General features: G+C 41.0%; 1 protein-coding gene across 2 annotated transcripts; it reads left to right on the forward strand.

Moving 5' to 3' along the window:
* Nucleotides 1-543: 543 nt before the first annotated feature.
* On the forward strand, nucleotides 544-21813 carry CLTRN (collectrin, amino acid transport regulator). 2 transcript variants are annotated; one of them, XM_081859333.1, is made up of 8 exons: nucleotides 544-666; nucleotides 8178-8417; nucleotides 8795-8878; nucleotides 9741-9799; nucleotides 13244-13329; nucleotides 15847-15960; nucleotides 17381-17575; nucleotides 20266-21813. In XM_081859333.1, exons 3-8 carry the CDS (start codon nucleotides 8812-8814, stop codon nucleotides 20423-20425), a joined length of 681 nt encoding a protein of 226 aa, XP_081715459.1. In that variant the 5' UTR covers nucleotides 544-666; nucleotides 8178-8417; nucleotides 8795-8811; the 3' UTR covers nucleotides 20426-21813. The 2 variants fall into 2 exon arrangements, with proteins under 2 accessions (XP_081715459.1, XP_081715458.1); XM_081859332.1 differs by lacking the exon at nucleotides 544-666 and having other exon boundaries at nucleotides 7653-8417.
* The last annotated feature ends 1331 nt before the right edge of the window (nucleotides 21814-23144 follow it).

Genomic DNA, 23144 nt, shown 5'->3' on the forward strand with positions numbered 1-23144 from the left:
CCTTACAATCAGCAAGTCCTAGGCACTGAGGTTTTACCCACAGCACCACCCGCGTCCCGTGGTTTGCTAGTGCAGTTGTTCAAATCTGAGGGATCAGAGGGGGAAAATGTAGTTCAGGAGCCACAGGAAACAGTTATAAGCAGGGCTAGGAAAGAAATGAAAGCATTGAGGAAGTAGGAGGCATGGAAACAGAATGTCTGTCGACTGATCTACCCACCCAAAACTACTGAAAAAAAATTTCTGTGATTGCATTTTCCCCAATCAGATTATCCCCATATCTGGCAAACCTGATTTTGCTTGGGGAAAGCATCAAGATTGTTGTTGTTTGAGGGTAATGTCATGTGAACTACGCAAACAGCTGCAAACACAGTGTGGCTGATCCCCTGCTAGGTGTAAATAAACTGTGTTCATTTACTTTGCAGTAGCCTGTCCTGCACTGACATCCGAAGCAGGCCGCATGAGTAACCACAACACTTGTTGCTGTTTTGGTTTTTAAAGCATAAGAATATTAAACAGAATGTTTCATCTCCTACCAAATCTCATTATATTTATTAGAGAGCAGCTGCAACTCAGATGCCTTCAACAACATTTACTACCTGGTTAAGAAGCTGTAAGGAGTGAGTGAAAAGGAAATTGCACCGCCTATACAATTTATCATGGAAGCTGGTGGGTATAAAGATGGATTAAAAACAACTCAACTTTTTTAGAGTGGAGTTCCGGAACAAAGCTTTTCTTCAGTTATAAGCTGTGAAGCCCGGAAACCCAAAGTTCAGCTAATCCTGAGATTAGCTGCTAGCCGCAACATGTTTACTTTGGTGATGGGAGAGGGGGGGAGAAGTCAACAACTACAAATCTCAGAAAACTATTGACATTGTTTTTACCAGTGTTGGATGAGCACTCTACCCTTCTTAATACTGTGAAACTGATCAAGGGGCGTGTGTGTGTGTGTGTGTGTGTGTGTGTGTGTGTGTGTGTGTTAAGAACATTGTTAAATTGCCATTTTGTCTGGCATCATCTCCAGAAGCCCCTAATTTTACATAACCAGTGTCTGGTGACCTTAGGGCAAATGGTTAGAAGGGTCTCATTCAAATGCTTCTTCACACATCTAGCTGATTATTCTGCACAGAAGGAAGTGGTGAGTAAATCTATTCACCTCCTGTGCTGAATCATGATCTGAGGCCAAGTACATCGCTCCCTGTTTGATTACTGGATGACTTACAAGTGAATGTGGCCACCATTGAAGAGTATAGTGATGTGAGTTGTCTGCAATATTTGATCTGCAGAGGCTATTTCACACATGCAATTCATCCCTTGATGTTGGAGTCACTGAGTGATGAGCACATACGTGAAGCTTTAACTCCAAAACCAAAACATTAAACTACTGCCTCATTATACCGCACTGTGGAATGTACATTTACATACCCTCCAACATTTCTCCAATGAAAATAGGGATGTCCTCTTCCATGATGATGATTGTTTTATTTATATCCCACCCATCTGACTGGGTTGCCACCCTGCACTCAGCTCTCACCTGTAGCTCCTAGAAGCTGTCAGCATGGGGCAGCAGCCACACCCCAGGAACAGATTTGACTGGCTGCCTAAACCAGGTGAGGGTAGCTGGTGGGTCTCAAACCCTCAGTGAGTAAGGGTCTTCCCCTGCATGGGAAGACAGGTTCTAGCAGATTGTGCGGATGTGGCCAATAGTGGCTCCAATGGTCAAGAAGGTGGTTTCTGCATTATAGAAGGGGCAGATGAGGCTCATCAGTGTGGGAAGGTAGCCCATCTAGAAGAAGGAAAATTCTGATCCTAAACCTCCACTGCCATGTGAGATATCTTTGGAAAAAGAAAAAACAAAAGAATCCAGAATGGATCCCTAAGATGGTTGGAATGCACCTCCTTCCAGCAACTCCTGCAGGCAAGTTGGTGCCAAACGGATTGCTCTAATTTCCTTTACACCACATACCGTAATTGAGGTTGAGAGGGGGGGTCTTGTTGTCTGGGCAGCCCAGGACCTCCATTCACACTGTCCAGGCTTGTGCCCAGGGGAGGTCACTTCAGTGCTGCAAACACAGCAGTTTGACTCTCAATACAGATAGATGCCAACAGCACACGAAGGAGGAAAGGGAGAGTGACAAGAATGGTTTAAAATATTGTTCCAGAGATAGTTTCACCATGCAAAACAAAAGCAAGTAAAACTGAGCCTCAGCTGAAGTTATTTTGGTATATATGCTACAAGTGTTGGCGTAAACAATAAATGCTCCAAGCTTTCAAAGAGTAGAATTCCAAGGATATGTTAATTAGTCTGTGGTTACTACCCAAGATCATGCTAGACACACACAATTTTGCATTACAGAGAAGTCCCAGTGATTTCCTTGGAACTTAGTGTCCCCCCCCCCATACAACTACACATAAGGCCAGCTAGACAGAGCCAAAGAATTCGTACACACGTGAGTTTCAAGAATTAATACATAAATTATCGTTTTATTTATTTATTTATTTATTTATTTATTTATTTATTTTGTATACCACCCTTCCTCTAAGGATCACACGGCAGTTTACAGTTTATAAAAATACCAACGTACATAACATAAAAACCAACAAAGCAATAACACCTTCCACACACACAGTTTACACAGCCATAGATTGTTTAATTTGCCAAATGCCTGAGAGAAGAATAATGTTTTTGTCTGGCACCTAAAGATAGGTAACGAAGGCACCAGGCGAGTCTCCCTGGGGAAGAGCATTCCACAAGTGAGGAGTCACTGCAGAAAAGGCCTGTTCTCTTTTTTTTTATTACCATATAATTTTTATTATTAAACATAAAACATAAACATAAAACAAGACAAACAACAACAACAACGAAAAATAATATATATATATACAGTAGTTTCACATCATTTTCATCACTACATTTTCTTTCAAACTTCCCTCAGCTGTCCCGTAAATCATCCGTATTCATCACTTTCATTACGCATTCCTCAATCTTGTATTGACATTATTTATCTCTTTTCCTCCTATTCCCTTTAATCAATACTTGTTACTTTTTTACAGTGCTTCTTTAAATCCCTTAAGCGTCATCTTTCCTTTACTTAAGCATTCCAGATAATCTACATATTTCTTCCAGTCCCCGATGAATTTTTGGTCTCTTAAGTATCTAATCTTTCCTGTCAATTTATCTAACTCTGCGTATTCTAACAATTTTGTTCTCCAATCCTCTATGGTCGGTATTTCCTGTTGTCTCCATCTCTGGGCCAATAACACTCTTGCGGCTGTGATTGCATATCTAAAAAATTTGCAATCTTCCTTTTTTATTTCCTTTCCTATTAGTCCTAGTAAAAAGACTTCTGGCTCCTTTCTAAACGTATACTTTAAGATCTTCTTTAACTCATTATATATTTTCTCCCAGAAGTCTTTCACCTTCCCACAGCCCCACCACATGTGATAGAATGTACCCTCCTTATCCTTACACTTCCAGCATCTATTGCATGTCTTATACATCCTCGCCAATTTCACCGGTGTCATATACCATCTATAAAACATCTTCATCGTGTTCTCTTTTAACGTCATACATGCCGTGAATTTTAAGCCCTCCTTCCATAATTTTTCCCATTCCTCAAATTGTATATTGTGGCCCACATCCTTTGCCCAACTAATCATTACCGACTTAACTTCTTCATCTACCAGATTCCAATCCAATAACAATTTATACATTTTTGATAAATTTTTCGTATCATTACCTATAACCTCGCTTTGAAATAACGATTCTTTGTCCATGAAACCTCGTTCTTTACTGTCTTTTTTAAACACCTCATTCATTTGGAAATAGTGCATCCAGTCATAAACATATTCCTTCACCTGCTCATACGGTTTTATTTTCCACTTTTCCCCTTCTTTATATAACAGTTGGTCATATGTTATCCATTTACTTCCCATATTTAATCTCTTTATACTCTTTGCTTCTAAGGGTGAAAACCAGCGTGGTGTTCTAAGTTCTAATAGATTTTTATATCTATCCCAGACCTCAATTAAGGGACCTCGGAATATGTGGTTCTCAAAGCCCTTATGGACTCTCTTTTTTTCGTGCCATAAATAAGCATGCCACCCAAATCTGTTGTTGAATCCCTCCAAATCCAACAGTTCGTTATTCTTCAATTTAATCCACTCTTTCGTCCAGCAAAGACATGAGGCCTCGTAATACAATTTCAGATCTGGCAGGGCAAAACCTCCTCTTTCTTTTGTATCTGTTAGCAATTTAAATTTGATTCTCGGTTTTTTGCCCTGCCAGATGTATTTTGAGATCACTCTTTGCCACTCCTTAAAGATCTTAATTCCCTTAATTATGGGGATAGTCTGAAATAGGAACAGTAATTTTGGGAGCACGTTCATTTTGATTGTAGAGATCCTTCCCCAAAATGACAATTTCAATTTTGCCCACACCTCCAAGTCCTTTTTGATTCCCTTCCAAGCTGGTTCGTAGTTGTTTTTATATAAATCTATATTTTTGGGAGTTATCCAAATACCCAGATATTTTACCTTTTTGACCACCTCTATTTGGGTTAATTGTTGCATTGCTTCTATTTGGTCTTGATCCATATTTTTTACTATTATTTTTGTTTTTTTCTTATTGAGTTTAAAGCCTGCCAGATTTCCAAACTGTTCCATTTCCTCCAAAACTGCTTTTATCGTACTTGTTGGTTCCTCAATCATTATAGCCAAGTCATCTGCGAATGCTTTGGTCTTGTACTCATTCTGTCCGATTGTCACTCCCTTTATAGCCTTGTTTTGTCTGATCGAATTCAAAAGAACCTCTAATACCGTTATGAAAAGTAACGGCGAGAGAGGGCATCCCTGCCTCGTTCCCTTTTGTATCCTTATTCCTTCTGTAACTACATTATTTATAATCAGTTTAGCTTTCTGATCTGTGTAGATAGCTCTGACTCCCTTAAGAAAGTCTTCGCCTATCTCCATGTATTCTAGGTTTCTCATCATAAAGTCCCATATTATGTTGTCGAATGCCTTCTCGGCATCTACAAAGATCATTGCGGCTCTTTTATCAATCCTATCAGACAGGTATTCCATCACATTAACTATATATCTTATGTTGTCTTTCATCTGTCTGTTTGGTAAGAAGCCGGCCTGGTCTTTATGTATGATTTCTGACAGAATCTTTTTCAGCCTGTTTGCTAGAATTGCAGCAAATATCTTGTAATCTAGGTTTAGGAGTGAAATCGGCCTGTAGTTTTTGACTTGGGTTAGATCTGAGTCCTGTTTTGGGATGAATGTAATGTACGCCTCCTTCCATGTTTCCGGGATTTCTCCCTCTTTTAGAATATTATTCATCACTTCCTTCAATGGTGTTATCAAAATTGGTTCCATTTCTTTGTAATAACAGGCAGTGAAGCCATCCGGCCCTGGTGCTTTCCCCCTTTTTAACTCTTTAATCACCTCTTTTATCTCTGCTATATCAATTGGAGTGTTCAGTTGCTCTCTTTTTTCAGTCGGGATCTTTTGTGTCTTTTTCTCTTTCAGGTATCTCTCTATTTTCCTCGAGTTGTTTCTTTCTGTATTTTTATATAGTCTTTTATAATAGTCCAAGAATCCCTTTCTTATTTCCTTTGGGTTAGTAATCTCTTCTCCTTCTATTATGATCTTATTTATTGTATTCTGTTCTTTCCTTTTTTTTAATTGCCATGCGAGCCATTTTCCTGATTTGTTCGCGAATTCAAAGTTTCTTTGTCTCAACTTCTTTATATTCCACTCTATTTCTCTATTTATTATAATGGCAAACTGTGATTGTAGAATTTTAATTTTTTCTTTTATCTCCAAATTGTTTGGTTTCTTAATTAATTTTTGTTCATTATCCATAATTTGCTTCAAAATTTCTTTTTTCTCTTTTTCTCTATTTTTGTTTTTAATTGAATTTTGCTGAATGAAGAAGCCTCTCATTACTGCCTTGCTGGCATCCCATACTACTTTATCCTTTGTGCCTTTGTTACAATTGGCTATGAAATATTCTGATAATTCCTTTTGCGCTTTTTCTACTATTTTCTGATCATCTAGGAGATAATCTTTCAATCTCCATCTAAAGGTTCCTTCTTCGAAGCTTCTTAATTCAAATTCTATCGGGTTGTGATCAGAGATTACTTTCGGTTGAATTTCTATCCGTTGGGTTCTTGGTGTCAGTTCACTCGAGATCCAAATCTGGTCAATCCTTGACATTGACTTATTTGGTTCAGAATAGAATGTAAATTGTTTGTCTAATGGATGCTTGAGGCGCCAAATATCTATCAAATTGCAACTCTCAATCATCGAAAAAAAGGATTTTGGTAGTTTTCCTTCTTTACTTATTCCTTCTCTGCATCTGTCCATTTCTAATGAGGTCACCCCATTCATGTCACCCATTAAAATGATTTTTTGATCCATATATTCAGATAGATTCTCTTCTAACACCTTATAAAATTCTGTTTTATTTCCGTTCGGTGCGTAGATCCCTACAATAATCAGGTTTTCTCCATGCCAGTTGATTCGAACCGCAATTATCCTTCCTTCTTCGTCCTTGAAAATTTGTTTCGCTTCAATTTGTTTTCTAATATATAAGACCACTCCTCTTTTTTTCTCCTTATCTAACGATACAAATTCGTTTCCCAGTCTTTTATTAATTAATATTTTTTTGTGTCTTCTTGCTACGTGTGTCTCTTGTAGGCATATGATGTCTAAATTTTTCCTTTTTAGAAACTGTTCAATACTATTCCTTTTCTTTTTTTCGTTCATCCCATTTATGTTCCAATTCCAAATTTTTAGCGCCATGATATCTTACTTTGAATAAAGTCTAGCTGTTTGCCTATAATTTGTCTGCCTCTTCTTCTTCCTCGTCTTCTTCCTCGTCCGTTTCCCTTCTATTCTCTCCTTCCACCGCCTTTGGTTTTAGTTGCTCTGGTGTTCTTCCCTCTGCTCCTTTACTTTCCTCCGGATCAACTTTGAGTTCTTTATATTTCCTCAAAAATTTCCCAGTTTCTTCTGGGTTTGTCAGTCTGTGCCTCTTACTTCTATACATAAATGAAATTCCTTCTGGGAATTCCCACCTGAACTCAATATTGTTTCTCTTTAATGTCTGAGTCAGCAGTTTGTAGGGGTCTCTTCGTTTAAGCAGCCTAATTGGTATATCTTTAAAAATGATTATAAAGTTCCCATCTATATTCAATCTTTTTTCTCTGTTCTTCTGCAGGATCAAATTTCTCATCTCTCTATCCTTGAATGTAATCAGGCAATCCCCTGTAAATCTTTTTGCTTTATTTGTCTTCACTTTCATTCTAAATACACTTTGGACCGCCTTTGCCATCTCTCCTGTAGGTAGTTCCATCCAGTTTGCCAGTTCTGTTATTAGTTTGTCTTTGATATTCTCTCCTTGAGTCTCTGGCACCGCTCTAAGTCTCAGGTTCACCTCCCTCATCCGAAGTTCGTTCATCGCTATCACATCCTTTATCTCTTCCTGTGCTTTATTTAGATCCGTCATTTCTACTTTTAATCTCTCTTCTTCCAGAAAAGGCCTGTTCTCATCTCGACACCCTCCGGACCTCTCGTGGAGGAGGCACACAAAGAAGGGCCTCAGATGACGATAACAGGGTCTTAGTCTGTTTGCGTGGGGAGAGGTGGTCCTTGAGATACTGTGGTCACATGGTGTATTTGAAAGTCACGCCTCTGAAATTCATTAAGTCTTAGGGCCCTCCAGCCAGCTGGTTGTGTGTGTTCTGTTGGTGATGGTGTATATCTGACTGAGTACAGTAGCCACAGGTTCAAATGGAGCTGGCAAACAGCATCTTTTCCCTTGATATGTCCTCACATAAAAATGACCGTTCAGGTAGCCTTTACTATAATGCACAGCTTGGGACTGAGATCATCAATATTCTAAAGCAGACATACTTTCTGCTTCTTCTGAAGCAGCAGATGACATCCAGCAGGCAAAAAGAACATGTTGCCCTCCAAAAGCTGATGGACCCCAGCTTCCATTAATCCCTCCCAGACAGCGTGACTAGTGACCAGGGATGGTAAGAATTTCAGTTCACAGCATCTTGAGGCCACAGGTTCACCACCTGTGCTCCTACAGACTGCTGAATTGTCAAGTTTTACAATGCAAAATGGATTGTTTTTCTCTCTCCCTCATATCCCGTGGTCTCCAGGAGGTCCTGTTATGTCACCACAGTGGAATGCTGCAGAATGCCAACAACAATCCAAAACCCTTTGAAAAATATTTACAACTAACAAACATAAAATCAGGGCGAAAGTTTTGTATGGCCATTTAGCTGGGGACAAGATGAGAGGTCGAAGAGTACAGTTCTCTAGACAAGTGTGTTGCTTCCCGGTTGTTTTGTTTACTTCCATCCAAGGCTATTTGTCTACGTGACATATTCTTTTGGCAGGTAACTTCCTTCGCAATTTATGATCGTGTGGGGCAGTATAGTACAAATTCACTAAAACGGTTTTAAAAACCCAGCATTTAAATAAGGTGGTGTGTGTGTGGTGTTTATGACTGAGAGGACAAAGTGTTCAGTTGTTGGATATTTATTATATGAAATGTTATGAGAAAGAAAATAAAATACTTCTTACCTGCTTTATTCAGGTGCACCTAAAGAGATAAAAGGATGAAAACGGATGCTTCCCCAACTGTTTTTGCTAAGATAAAGGGGGTTAATTATTAAACTTTCTACTTCATCATTTCCTAGTTCTGCTGATGCTTTAATCCTGGGTCATTGGAAGTTTAAGACTGCATTACAGTCTTTTTTGTTTTTCCCTGAAGTTTCCAAGTCTGGAAGGATGTTAGGGGGCTTGCTGCTTGCATCTGCCTGGGTTGCTGTTGCATATCCTGAATTTTGCAAACCAGGTAAGATTCCATTTTATGTCTTAACCTTCAGTCGCTGTCGTTTTGACGATCTGGCACATTGAAAACCCAGGACTGTAGTTCTATGTATACTTCGAAGTAAGCCTTAGAAGTGGGACTGATTTCTGAAGAACCATTTCTGAATACGAAATGATACTGGGTTGCCTTTGCAATCGGGAATGCCTTTATTAGGGTTAAAATAACTCTGAGAATCCTGATGGGGCAATTCACAGAAGCTTTCCAATAATATCCTCTTTGTCACCAATCGTTTAACACTGGTTGGCAGGTCTCTGAAAAATAATGACAAATCTGTATAAGCGGTCCATGATTTCTCCACAATTTGTTGGTGGGTGGGTGGCATTCAAATGTACAGATTTTCTTCTTTTACGTCCGAATCCTAAGCAAAGTTATCTGGAAATCCCCACCCCCCGACATCAGTAGAACATTCCAAGTACAGTAATTGTACTTGGGGATCTCTATTTCCTGAAATATATTCAGAACACATTTATTTGAAATACCTCTTCATCACATTGCGATATAAGGGTGGGGTATTTTCATAGCTGTCAACTTTTCCCTTTTCTTGCGAGGAATCCTATTCGGAATAAGGGAATTTCCCTTTAAAAAAGGGAAAAGTTGACAGCTACGGGTATTTTTGCTCAACATAACAGGGATAATAATATAAATTAAGACCAACCTATAGAACTACAACATAAAAATACAAGGAGGAGATAAAATCAGAGTATGAGCAATAATGATAATAATAATGCTCTGATGCACTGAAGAACACAAATGAATAACAAAGCTCCATTGACTAATTTATACGTGCATGAATATACATTTTACTTTATCCTTTTTTTTGTAACAGATGCAGAGAATGCTTTCAAAGTGCGGATTAGTATCAAAAGAGCTCTAGGAGATAATGCAGTAAGTGAAATATTTACATCCACTTTTTCTGGTGAAAGTTTTACAAGAGGCCGATTAGTGCTAACTGTGTCGTAAAAGAGATATAAGCTTGCCTATGAAAGTTATTAAATTATCCATCCAGTAAATTTTCTGACAAATTGTTTTTTCCTTCTTTGAGATCTGAGCAACGCTGCTTGAGGAGATACAATGCTTTTCATCCATTTTAAAAACAAACACACTTTCCACAGCAGACTTCCAGACTGTCATTCTTTTCTAAACTATTTCAAGTACTTACGCTTAGTATGAAACACACAGTTTATGAGGCTGTCAAACCCTATTGGAATCATTATTTTGGTTGTCAGCTGCATAGATCGAGACTATTGAAGGATTAAATGAATCCTATCAAATACTGTGGTCATGTATCTCTCTCTGTTGGAGTAAGCGTCTTTTATGTCAGCTTCTGGCTGCTTCAGACATCTCTTCTAGAGAAGGAAATAACAGCTTTTGTTCAGTTGCATGTATACCATATGGTGCCACTTGAAAGAATAACCAGCTGTCCTCTACCCTGATAAGACAAACCTGTATATGAAGGCTCACCAGGGTCTGCCCCTCTACAAGCCCCAATGCTCCTGGATCTACCAAGGCAGCTCTGTCAGCTATACCAGTTATTTTTATTAACATTAACAACATTAACATTTATATACCTCCCTTCATCCAAAGATCTCAGGGAGGTTCACAAGATAAAAATACATAATAAGAATAATTTATTATTTATACCCCACCCATCTGGCTGGGTTTCCGCAGCCACTCTGGGCGGCTCCCAACAGAACACCAATTACAATAATAAAAAATCAGCAACATCAAACATTAAAAACTTCCCTAAACAGGGCTGCCTTCAGATGTCTTCTAAAAGTCAGATACAGTGGACGCTCGGGTTGCGAATGTGATCAGTGTGGGCTGCACGTTCGCAACCCACAGCATTTGCAAGCTCCGTGTGCGCATGCACGGGTTGCGATTCAGTGCTTCTGCGCATGCGCAAAGTGCGATTTAGTGCTTCTGTGGATGCGTGACCGCCGAAACCCAGAAGTAACCCATTCCGGTACTTCCAGGTTTTGGCGGTTCACAACCCGAAAAAACGCAACCTGAAGCGTCTGTAACCCAAGCTATGACTGTAGTTGTTTATTTCCTTGACATCTGAAGGGTGCACAGGGTGGGCGCCACTACCAAGAAGGCCTTGTAGCTTCACTTCTTGCAGGGAGGGAAGCGCCAGAAGGCCCTTGGTGCTGGATCCCAGAATAAAAGCACAAATAAACAGAACAAGAACAAAACTATAACCAGCCCCCACGAACACATGTAAAAGGTTGTGGAATACAGTGGTACTTCAGGTTAAGTACTTAATTCGTTCCGGAGGTCTGTACTTAACCTGAAACTGTTCTTAACCTGAAGCACCACTTTAGCTAATGGGGCCTCCTGCTGATGTGACGCCGCCGGAGCACAATTTCTGTTCTCATCCTGAAGCAAAGTTCTTAACCTGAAGTACTATTTCTGGGTTAGTGGAGTCTGTAACCTGAAGCGTATGTAACCTGAAGCATATGTAACCCGAGGTACCACTGTATTAGTTTATATGAGGAGAGATGCTCCTTGAGGTATTGTGGTCCTTAGCCATTTAAGGCTTTATAGGTCAAAACCAGCTCTTTGAATTGGGCCCAAAAACTAATTGGCAGCCAGGATGAGTGTAATAGGTTCAAAGCATTTTCCCTCAGTGAGCAACCTGGCTGCTGAATTCTGCTCCAGCTGAAGTTTCTGATCTGTCTTCAGAGGCAGCCCTATGTATAATGCATTGCAGTAATCCAGCCTAGAGGTTATCAGAGCATAGACTGCCGAAGTTAGGCATGGGCCACATGCCAAAGTTGATGGAAGGCACAGCAAAGGACCCAGGAATACCCCAAGCGATGTACCTGCTCCTTCAAAGGGAGTGTAACCCCAGCTATAGCAGGCAACTTCCCATCCATCCAGTCTGGGGAACCACCCACTAACAGTGCCTCGGTCTTATTAGAGTGAGTTTGTTGGCTGTCATCCAGTCCATTGCCGGGGCAAGGCAACGGTCCACCACATCCACTGCCTCACCTGCAGATGTAAAGGAGAAGTAGAGCTGTGTGCCATCAGCATAACCCCAAACTCTGGATGGCCCCACTCAGCAGTTTCATGTAGATGTTAAACAGCATGGGAGATAACATTGAGCCCTGAGGAACTCCACACTGAAGGCTCCATGGGGCTTCTCTCCAAGCATCAATGACCATCCAAATAGGACCAGAACTACCGCAAAGCAATGCCACCCATCCCTGACTTGGACAGCTGCTCCAGAAGATCACCATGGTTGATGGTATTGAAAGCCACTAAGACAGGGTGGTCCAAATTTTCATACCAAATGGGTCGCAAGAGTGCTGCCTTGTCATGCGGGGGCAGGGGGTGAGGTCAAAATTTGATGCCCCCACCCAGATTTAAATACCTAGAACAGTGACATAATCATTGTGAAATATTTTATTTGTATTATATTGTATTTAAGGACGACAAATTCATTAAAATACCAATTCACCTGATGTGCAAACCTTTTGTATGTCTAGCGAGTCAGCATTCATAGCTATGGGTACATTCGTCTACTGCATCTAACCTACTTTACTGGAACACAAAAGGAATATTTTGAAATTCTAGGAAATTACAAATCATTCTTCCTAACTAAAGAAACAAGGAAGAGAATTTTTAACCGGGATAAAAAATTACATTGGATATAAAGATACATTAAGTTCAAACTTCATTTAATTGCAAATGAACTAATCTGAATTATTGCACAATTAAATGTGGATGCTTTGATGATTTCTAGGTAACATGTTCAAACATAAATCATTTTTGCATTCACTGTTTTGCTCTTTGTTGTTCTTTTCATAGGAGAGATTGGGAACTGGTGATATCCTGGCCAAATCCAGACCCCTAACAGTTGTTGTCTTCTCCCTCTCCCCGCAGCTGTGGCCCAGTTTCCATATTAGAATAATAGAATAGAATATGTAGCTGTGATCACGGGATTCAGGATCAAACTACATGTTCCACCTCTGCTGCATGTCTTCAAACCAAGCCTGACTGCTTATTCGTCTTTGCTAAGGACTTTGTAGGCCAAAAGGGCACTTGGAATTGTGCCTGGAACATAACCATCAGCTCTCAAGTACAAGTGACAGGCAACTGCTGGCTAAAGTTTCCAGATTTTATCTTTGTAATAAGAGCACCTTTTGATCGGAAGGCCAGTACAAACTTAACTAATTTAACAAATACATTTAACTAATTTAACTAATAAATACACAGCACATTGTAGTTACCTAGTCTGAGTTTCTCATGAGCATGTTAGCTGAAAAGCAATAAAATCTTCTCCCTCTGCCTCACTATCCATAACAGTGTATGTGTGTGTTTTTACAGTATACTTGGGATGCTAATGAAGAATACCTGTTTAAAGCAATGGTGGCTTTTGCCATGAGAAGATATTTCAGCCAAGAAACCACCCAGTGAGTATGCCTAATTTTCCTGTCAGTCAGCCTTCCCCAACCTGGCGCCCTCGAGATGCTTTGGATTAAAACTCCTACCAGGCCCTGCCAGATGCAATTCAGAGCACCCACACTCCAGAATGATGCAGAGCAAAAGACTTGAAACACAGAGCACTTGCTAAAGTAATTTGGGATAAAGCCCAAGGCCCTGCTGCTCCAAAAAAGGAGCCAGCAATCCCAAGTAGTCCAGTAAACTAAACATTCAATTGAACATGCCTAAAGTAAAGTAAGAGCCCAGAAAGGGAAAACTTGTTTCCTGGAAACTGGAAGAAGAATATCAGCAGCTCCTTTTGTATTATCTCTTTGTCATCACTATCTAGCTTGAAGGAGGCTCTTCTGCATCAAATATTCTGAACAGGTTTACATTTGTTTATAAGCATATTTGCTTTTTGCTGGAGCAAGCAGAAACAGTCCCAATGTAAATGCAAATTTTGCACATCCATATTAAGAAATAATAACATTTTGACAAGCAGCTTTTCCCCCAGCGGTGATTTAACCATACTTTGTGTCTTACTTAACAGACCTGTCAAATTATTTGTGCAATTCCTAAAGGACAACACACTAGGCGTTGATCATTCTATGTTAAAACTTACTGTAGCCTTTGTGAGGGGTTTGTTACTTCAGTTTCCATAATCTGTGATTTGTTTAAAATGCTGAACAGATGCTTAGTGTGTCAGGGAAGTTAAACTTCAGAACAGCCAATAAGTAAGAACACTTACTTTCATTCAGATGAGTTATGTTAAATTCTTGAGTGCAACTGGGTTGAGTCCAGACCAGTGCCAGAACTACAGAATTTTCCATAGGGGACAAAAGTCTGCCCTGTTGCCCCCTCTCACTGCAGGTTTGTGTCCTCCTGCTAACATGAGAAGGAAGCCTTCATTCTCTTCCTCCATAGAGGTTGGAGTCGGCACCCACCAATGTCGGGTGGCTCAAGACATTTTGCTGCCTGAAGCAAAGACAAGATGGCACCTTCTCCCAAGAAGCCAATTTGACTGGTAGTTGAATCTTACTCTAATACTGGTGAAAGGACAGTATCTTCCACTGCGCTTGAGGATATTAGGCTAGCATAGGGAGGACAGGGCAAGTCACATGGCATTCGCAGTTCTGTCCCCTCCCTGCACCTCAACATCTGCCGCCTGAGGCAGCTGCTTCACTCTGCCTCATTGTCAGGCTGGTCCTGTTTCTTCTCTTTGTCAGCCTCCCACCGCTGCCACCACCAAGAAAGGTATTTCTCCCCTACACTGTGTGTGTGAGAGAGAGAAACCTCCTCCAGTTGTGATTTTAATTCGTTTTAATGCTGTATTTTATAGTATACGAATAAGTAGTAGCGGAGGTGGTGGTGGTGGTAAATATGCCTTAATTTTTGTATGTATCATGATGAATGACTCCACACCAATTCCATTGATAAAACTAGCAGCAGATGCAACCGAAATACCATAACATGTTATTAAATCTGTAACTTAACATGTAATATATAAAATAAAACATCAGTAATAAGTAACAGAAATAGTGTTACAGTGCTGTTAAGCAGCCAGAAGATGTCACCGTTAAACAGAGGTAAAATCCTGTGCCGTTTTTTACCTCAGGAGACTTTTTTTTTTTAAAGAGCCATGTTGCAGATGGATCAAGGTCAGAAGGGCCAGCAACATTGGCTCTACACACTGATCATCTCCTGCACTAGCCAAAAAGTGGGTTGGACTTTTTAAAGCCCCTCCTTTCTAGTGTGAGCAGCAGAGATGGTGGCAGAACCTCAGCTGCTGGCTTCCATTTTCCAGCTTTGACCACAGGGATGGGCAAAAGCAACAAAAGTGCTTTTGTTGCTAGAGGGGAAAAGAAGTATGGGATCAGCTATCATGAGAGACAGATATTGAGCCTTCAGGCCACCTATTCCATTTGCTTACAGACTTGGACTAATTTCTGTGAGGCAATGAAGTGCAGACCAGAAATGCAGGTTTGCTCAGATAAAGTGCTTTGACACTCTAACACAAGCATTTTTGTAATGGGCTTTTTGCAGTTAGGAAAGTAATGGGGAAATGCTCTGAAAAGTGTGGGGTGAACAAATGATTAATAGGAAGATGTATAAATACCCCACAAGCAAATTGGGGTGAATGCTCTATAAACAGGCCTAAGCTGTAAGGAAGAACGATGAGACAGCAACCTAAAAGATTTGGCTCAATGGGCAATCATTGCCTTCCAGAGTCCACTGTGCGACTGGTCTTGTCTCAATGCTCCATATCCTGTTTTCCATACCACATCTTGAATTGGGGACGTAATAATAAAGAAGAGCGCCTCCTTAATGAAGGGGCTTGATTTCCAGATAACCTTGAACCTGCCCCCCGTCTTTTGACTACTTAGGACTTGGTTGTCATTATTCCCTGTTTGTTGATAATCCCTTTCTTCTTCTTCTTCTTCTTCTTCTTCTTCTTCTTCTTCTTCTTCTTCTTCTTCTTCTTCTTCTTTGTCCTAAACTATTCACAGAATTTCCAACGTATTGCTCTGCAACGTAACAGATCGGGTATCATTTTGGTTTGTTGTCACAGATTCATCCACAAACGCAACAATTCCTAGGAGTGATGTGGAAGCTGCCATAAGGTACTGCATCAGCCATTTATATCTTCTCACAATGTTGTTCTAACCAAACATATTGTCTGTTAGTAAGCATTTGCATTGCATTGCTGGTCAGAATTGCTTAGAGTTGCATTTATAGCTCTCCAGTAATTCAATCTTGTAGGCTAGATTCCAAGAGAGTGCTGTGTTCAAATCTACACAGTGGGCTTCATACTAGAACAGGGTTTTAAACCTATGTTCTCTGACTCCATGCCCAAGACTCATTTTTTCACATAAATTTCCTGTTATCCATGCTTTTAATCACTTTGAGCTATATATACAGTATATCCCTTTCATTTGTATCATTGTAAGAATTGCTTTCTGCTTTTATAAAGCACAGTGGAAATGTATTTTTCTCTCATTACCTCATTTATCTATTTTTAAAATCACATTTAAACTGGGAAGTGGGGAGCTTATTTGAGGGGAGAAGAATATCCCATTTTGGGACCTCCATTGTACGTTAGGAATTTGTTAATGATAGTGCCTGTAAATGGGGAATCCCGGAAGATTTCAGTGGAAAATAGTTGTCATGGGTGTTTTTAACTTGCTATGGAACTTAGGTTGTTGTTTTTTAATCATGTTATCTTTTAGAAGTGTATTGCCTCTGGTTTGAATAAATGCGAATGTGGCAATGAATGAGACTGCATTCTTCGAGAAAGATTAACTTTTAAGCTTATGAGCAGATTAAACTGTTTTCTACAGAGAAACTCAAAACCAACTTCACTGCAATTGTGTGTGTCTGGGGTGGGGAGGAGATTACTGATTTGTTGGACCAGGGTAAGAATAGTGGAATGCACTTTGTTTTGGCTGCTCTTCAAAGCATTTACACTCTGCATAAGCAGATTTACCGTAAGTCTCTTTCTTCATGCAGTTCTAGCACCTTGGACTTAGAAATGTTGGCCATCATGATAGGAGATGTTGTTGAAATGTTTGTTATGGTACCATCAGCCCCTATTGCTAAAGGACAGCTAAGAACTAATAAAAATGCTGCCCAGTGCTGAATTCAGGGTGGGGGAAAACAGAATAGGTTTTTAGTGAAATCCACAAGCCCCACACCCCAATTTTAACCAAGCTATGGTCTCCCAGAACATTGTAAAACCAGTAAGAACTCAACGTGTGGTTTGGTAAGAAGGACAAGGTCCTTGTAATTCAAGCACCGCTCCTTTTATGTGGCACCACAGCAGCCCAAAGCAGACTGAAGGGCTGAAGTGAAGAGGAGAGGAAGGGGAAATCCCATCCCATCCAGTGACATGACGTTGGATCTTGCCCAAAACGTTTACGTGTATAAAAGTTGTGATAAAATGCATCACTATTTGTTCAGTCGCCAACATTTATAATGTGAAAACAAAACAATTAATGAAAGGGGGAAATGAACAAGACGTTCTACTTTGTATCTCTTTTTAAGGAAGAACAAAAACCGAATCAACAGTGCCTTTTTACTGAATGATGATGCGCTGAAGTTTCTGGAAATCTCGTCCACTTTAGCACCACCAGTTGAAGGCTCTGTGCCAACGTGGCTGATTGTGTTTGGTGTTGTCCTTTGCATCATTACGGTTGGAATTGCTTACCTTATAATATCCGGAATCCATCAACGCAAGAGGTGAACGCTGCATGTTTTTATGTTTTTTGCATTGGCTTTTAAGGGAACTGTAGGTTTTGGGAGGGAGCGGTTGCTTAAAATGTATTTCCATCCCTTCACTGAGACTTCTTGAGACCTAACAGCAATAATTCAGAAACAAAGAGGTCAATTTTAAAAAGTTCAAAAACAGAACTTCCAAATTTATGGATTTTCCCAAAAAGTCAAAGGAGAATAATACATTCATGAACTAGCCACATCATAAACATGCCAGGAGAAAACAGTTTCATTTAGCACTTAGCACTTGAATACTGTGAGGCAGGGGATCAGCCAGATCTACTGAGAAGAGTTTGGATTTGATATCCCGCTTTATCACTACCCGAAGGAGTCTCAAAGCGGCTAACATTCTCCTTTCCCTTCCTCCCCCACAACAAACACTCTGTGAGGTGAGTGGGGCTGAGAGACTTCAGAGAAGTGTGACTAGCCCAAGGTCACCCAGCAGCTGCATGTGGAGGAGCAGGGAATCGAACCCAGTTCCCCAGATTACGAGTCTACCGCTCTTAACCACTACACCACACTGGCTTTCCACACTGAGGCAATGGGTTCCATAGCCTAGGTACCATAATGGAGAAGAGCTCTCCCATGTACAAACCATTCCTTTGAAGGCTATTCCTTTGAAGGTGGTTGGACACAGAATTGGATCACTGACCTGAGCTGGAGAGCAAGATATATGGGAGGAGGCTGGTCAAATTTGTTGGTCAAATTCATAACAAAAAGGGAAAAGTCATATTTAACTACCAGCTTCTATTGGGGGGCAGGGGAGCACGGTCTTGCTCCTGCTTCTTGATCTCCCTGCAACTTTCAATACCTGGCCCCTGGCAGCTAAGTTCTAGGGTTGTCACAGGGTGTTATTATCTCCCCAGTGCTATTTCATATCTATATAAAGTTGCTGGGAGATTTGGAGCAAGGTGTGAGTGCCTGGATCAGTGCCTGGATGCAGCGGTGGGATGGATGAGAGAAAATAAGCCGAGCGTGAATCCTGGCAAGGAGGCGGCAGTGTAGGCGAGTGGTTCCAGTGTCTGATCAATTGGTCCATTGCCTGCCCTGAATGGGGTTGCACCTCCCCTAAAGGAGCAGGTATGCAGTCTGGTAGCATTTCTGCATCCAGCTGTGTCACGGGAGGCCCAGGCAGCCTGTGTGGCTAGAAGCATCTTTTACCAGCAGCAAATGGTATGACAACTATGGCTGTTCCTAGACAGGAAGAGCTTGACCTCAGTAGCTCAGGCATTGGTGACTTCAGGGTTGGATTTAAGTCTCTGCTCTCTTATGTGGGACTTCCCTTGTGCCTGACCCAAAGTCCTGAGGGATAGCTCAGTTGGTAGAGCATGAGACTCTTAATCTCAGGGTCTTGGGTTTGAGCCCATGTTGGGTGAAAATTTCCTGCATTGCAGGGGGTTGGACTAGATGGCCCTTGTGGTCCCTTCCAACAGTTCTATAAATCTAAATCTACAGTTAGTGAAGGATGCCGCAGCACAGCTGCTCACAGGTGTGCGACCCTGTCAACATGCAACATCTCTGCACTGGCTGACGATCTGTTACCGGGCCAAGTTCTAGGTGTTACTACTTGGAACCAGTTTCCTTGTGGGTCCACCTTACTCCATATATGCCCACCTGACATTGCACTAAACGTGGCCTCAATGGGTGAATGGCTTTGGGCCATTTGAGGGAGACCTGAAAGTGAAGGCAGTCATGTGAACAAGGCCTCTGAAGATGAGGTTGTAGAAGATCCATGTTGCAATCAAGGAAAGCACTTTCCATTTATTTTTAGCAAAGCTCACCACCCAAGGATTTGCAGCAGAACTATATACTTTTATGGCAGTTAGTATTGCTGATATGCAAGTCCTGACTGAGCTTGTTCCCGCATGTATTATGGAGCTGAAGAAATGCTGTGGCTGACCTTTGAGTCTGTTATCTCCCCATAGCAGCTGATGCTTCATCATATATGGCAGGGGAGGGTCTTTCCCTGCGAATCAGTGGTCGGCAAGGTCAGAAATCAATCAGGAAATAGCCCAAGAAGAGATTGCTAAGCTGTTCCTTCTAGTCAAGATGGAAAAAAACAGGGAAATTTTGGTAGGACAGTCATTGCTTTTATCACAATTATATCAGAGGTGGGGTCATCTAGAAAATAAGTGATGTTGTGACAGAAGCTGTAGGGAAATTTCTAACTGTAAATGAAGTTCATTTTTGTTGATCATGAGAGGTTGATGAATGTGCTAGAATCTCAGTTCTTAAAACAGTATTTGCCAACCTGCTGCCTTCCAGCATGCTGGATTGGGTTGGCAAAGGCTATCTTAAACATAGACGATGTCTTGCTGCTGGATTACAGCACACGTACTCAGAGATCTTCTAAGATTGCCTTTAGCCAAGAGCTGTGTCAAATTGCATTGGTAAAGAAAAAGCCTTTCTCCTGTGCAGCCGTCACAGGGCAGACTGAAGATCCACATTTATCAGGGTGTAGGCTTTGCATCTTTTGAAGGTGTGGGAAGAGGGCTTACTTACACAGCCAGTAACACTCTAGCCTCGCCTGCTATCTGGTTTCACTGCAGCCCAGATGGTACCAATCCACTGTACTAAAATGGGTTTAGGTACATTGAAATTATGTTTCCCAAGTCAAGCTTCTCGAGGACAATAACTTCCTTCTCTACTCTTTGCAGACGTAATAAGGCACCTGAAGAAATAGAAGGTTTAGAAGATAAATGTGAAGCAACCGTAACAATGGAAAATGGAATCCCCTGTGATAACTTGGATTTAAAAGCTGGTCGTATTAATGGAGTCTATGCAGCAACAGATGACGAGCGGTTCACACCCTTATGAACTGTCTCAGTTTCTCTCGTGCCCTTCCTTGGGACTCTGCCCTCGTTTTATCTAGAAATTAATGATGATTATCGGAGAACAAGAAGAGAGAAAACTTGTGTACTTTGCCTTGTTTTCATCTGGCGATTCCTTTTATAAGCGTGTTCATACATACACACCCAAATTCAGTTCTCATCGAAAGGTTCATGGAAAGAGCAAATCTGACTCCCAATGCTTAATGTTCTTTGGACCTATCAGAGATTTGAGGACAAAGGCCATTTCACAGCAGGAGCAGTATTAGTAGGGATAGATGGATCACTCCATTCCTGCTCCTTATAACTTTTGCATATTTAATCCATAAGCTTGTTCCATCCCACATTCAATTAAAAGGAAAAGAAAAATTGAATGCGTGCACTTAAAAAAAAATTAAATATTTTTGAACATATTTCCACAAAATTATTCTTTCAAAAACACATTTCAAAATGTGTATTTCTGGGATCCAGGAACAACCATTTGGATTTCTCACAGGACCCCTGTGTAGCATTTAAAAATGCATTTTTGTATGCTTTGAGCCAAAAGCGACATCACAAGATCCAGAGAAGTGCGAAAGCTGAAGAATAACTGTGTAAGGAGCTCTATATATTAATGAGGGAGGTTCAGATCACCAAAATCAAATTCTTCAAGCATCCTGACTTGTTACCAGTATTTAAATGTTTAGTTTGCCTTTGCCTTTTACTTTCTGAGTGAGGGGAAAGAGTGAATTGCTTTGATCCAATATACTAACCAACAAGTGCACTTCATGAGGCCCATGAGAACAGAGAAACATTGAGAACATTGAGGCCCATGAAAACAGAGAAATGGGGAAATGGGTGAGAAAGGAACATTTGCTGCCCTTAGGGGTTTACGGATGATCACTTTTCAGACACATGTTGTGCTCTTGTTGCTGTCATTGTGCCTTTGAAGTAAGTTCATGATCTCTTCTGGAACGGCTTTTGAAGATTTCTGCAGGGCTTTAAGAAGTAAAGATGTGTTGGGGAGGGGGACTAGCTTCCTGCTCCATCACTGCTGCCAATAGATGTGCATAGTTTGGTGTAACTGTTATGACCACCTCTGGGCTAACACTCAGAGGTTGAACAGAGGGAAGAAGATTAAGAGGAACTCATAGCCTGAACCGCAGGGAGCAAGAGGAAGCAACAATAGTTCATGTACTGATGTTCAGAGGGAGGAAGCATGCTCAAAAGCAGGCCTGTACATGCGTCCTTCTCAACTTGCATGCATCTCTGCCCCTTCATACAAACTGTGCTTACTGTCTTTTCCAGCTGTAAACCCCACTGAGCAAGGGGATGTATGTCTTTTCCATACATGCTGTGGTGTACTTTTTTAGACAATAAAATACACTATTGCTGAAAGCATCTCAGTCTTTTGAGTTCAAGAACTGTAAAGCAGGTATGGATATCACTACACAAGAGTTTCATTGCGGGGGTTCTGTCATAAACCAGTGACCTTGCACGCTTCTTACACTCAGAACTGTTATGGGATGTCTTAGATAGGCAAGATGAGACATTGCTCTGTCTGTCTAATTCTAGTAGCTGCCAACACTCTGCTCAAGCAGAGAAGGGGTACTGGGTATCCACAAACAGGAGTTCGCTAATATTTGGGTGTCTCTGCACTTTCCTTTCTACATACATGGAGAAATGGCCACCATAACAAAGGTAACATGTTAAATTAGGCCTGGGTGTATTCAGGAGTTAAGGGAGTGGAGATGTTACTCTAAACTTGTAAGAGCTCATCCAAGCCTTTAAGTATTTCTGAAATCAAAAACACTAGGTTCACTCTTATTAGAAAGGCAGCATTAACTAGTGAAAGGCACAGAAGTACCACTGAACACAAATATAGTGCCGTTTTTCTTGGACTAAGATATTCAGCATGTGCTTTGGGCACATGCTGGGGTCAAAGAAAAGTTGCTTTCTTATCCTGACTGGGCTCAGAATCAGAATCTTCCCAGTGCCTTTCTCATCTTCCACAGGAGGTGTGAATGATAGCCACCTGCCATTGCAGAACTCTCATGAATTCTAGGATGACTTCTGGTCCAAGTCTTGCAGGGCAGAAATATTTAGATTGTCACTGGATGAAGAGTTCTGGGTCTAACTCTGCAAATGCACATTCCCTTCCCTACCCCTGCCTCTCATTTTTTTGTCATAGGATGTAGGCCTTCTTGACAGTCAAGCAAGACTTGGACTTGGGGGAAATCATGAGAGTCTTGGTCAAAGTGTCATACTTGTCCTCCAGATATAAACATGATATTAAATCATATGGATTTCAGTGGGACCTCCAAGTTGATTTGCTTACAACAGTAGCCTTACAGCACAATTCTATGTACGTCTACTCAGAGGACCATTGACTTCAATGGGGCTTCCATAGAACTACAGCATGGGTGGTTCCCTCCAGATAGTGGTGGACTACAGCTCCTTGTCTTTCCTGACCATTTGTGTTGGTTGATGGGAGTTGTAGTTCAACACCATCTAGAGGACACCACATTGATTGACTCTTAGATTATAGCTTTAAAACCACAGAGAATCCATTTGGTCTTCAGCCATTGGTCTCTAACATGTGAGTGGGCCCATTAGTGAGCTGCGGCCTAAAATAAGAATCTTAGACTCATAGAATTGTAGAGATGGAAGGGACCATGAGGGCCATCTAGTCTAACCCCCTGCAATGCAGAAATCCACATTTTGCCCAA

The sequence above is a fragment of the Podarcis erhardii genome, assembly GCF_964252035.2.
Source record: "Podarcis erhardii genome assembly, chromosome: 4".
NCBI classification, from domain to species: Eukaryota; Metazoa; Chordata; class Lepidosauria; order Squamata; family Lacertidae; genus Podarcis; species Podarcis erhardii.

Excerpts from the sequence above, each read along its gene's own strand:
- CLTRN (XM_081859333.1), top strand. The coding sequence starts at position 8,812 with ATGTTAGGGGGCTTGCTGCTTGCATCTGCCTGGGTTGCTGTTGCATAT. Across the intron at positions 13,330-15,846 it reads TTCAGCCAAGAAACCACCCA|AATTTCCAACGTATTGCTCT; the intron begins GTGAGTATGCCT and ends AACTATTCACAG. Across the intron at positions 15,961-17,380 it reads GATGTGGAAGCTGCCATAAG|GAAGAACAAAAACCGAATCA; the intron begins GTACTGCATCAG and ends TCTCTTTTTAAG.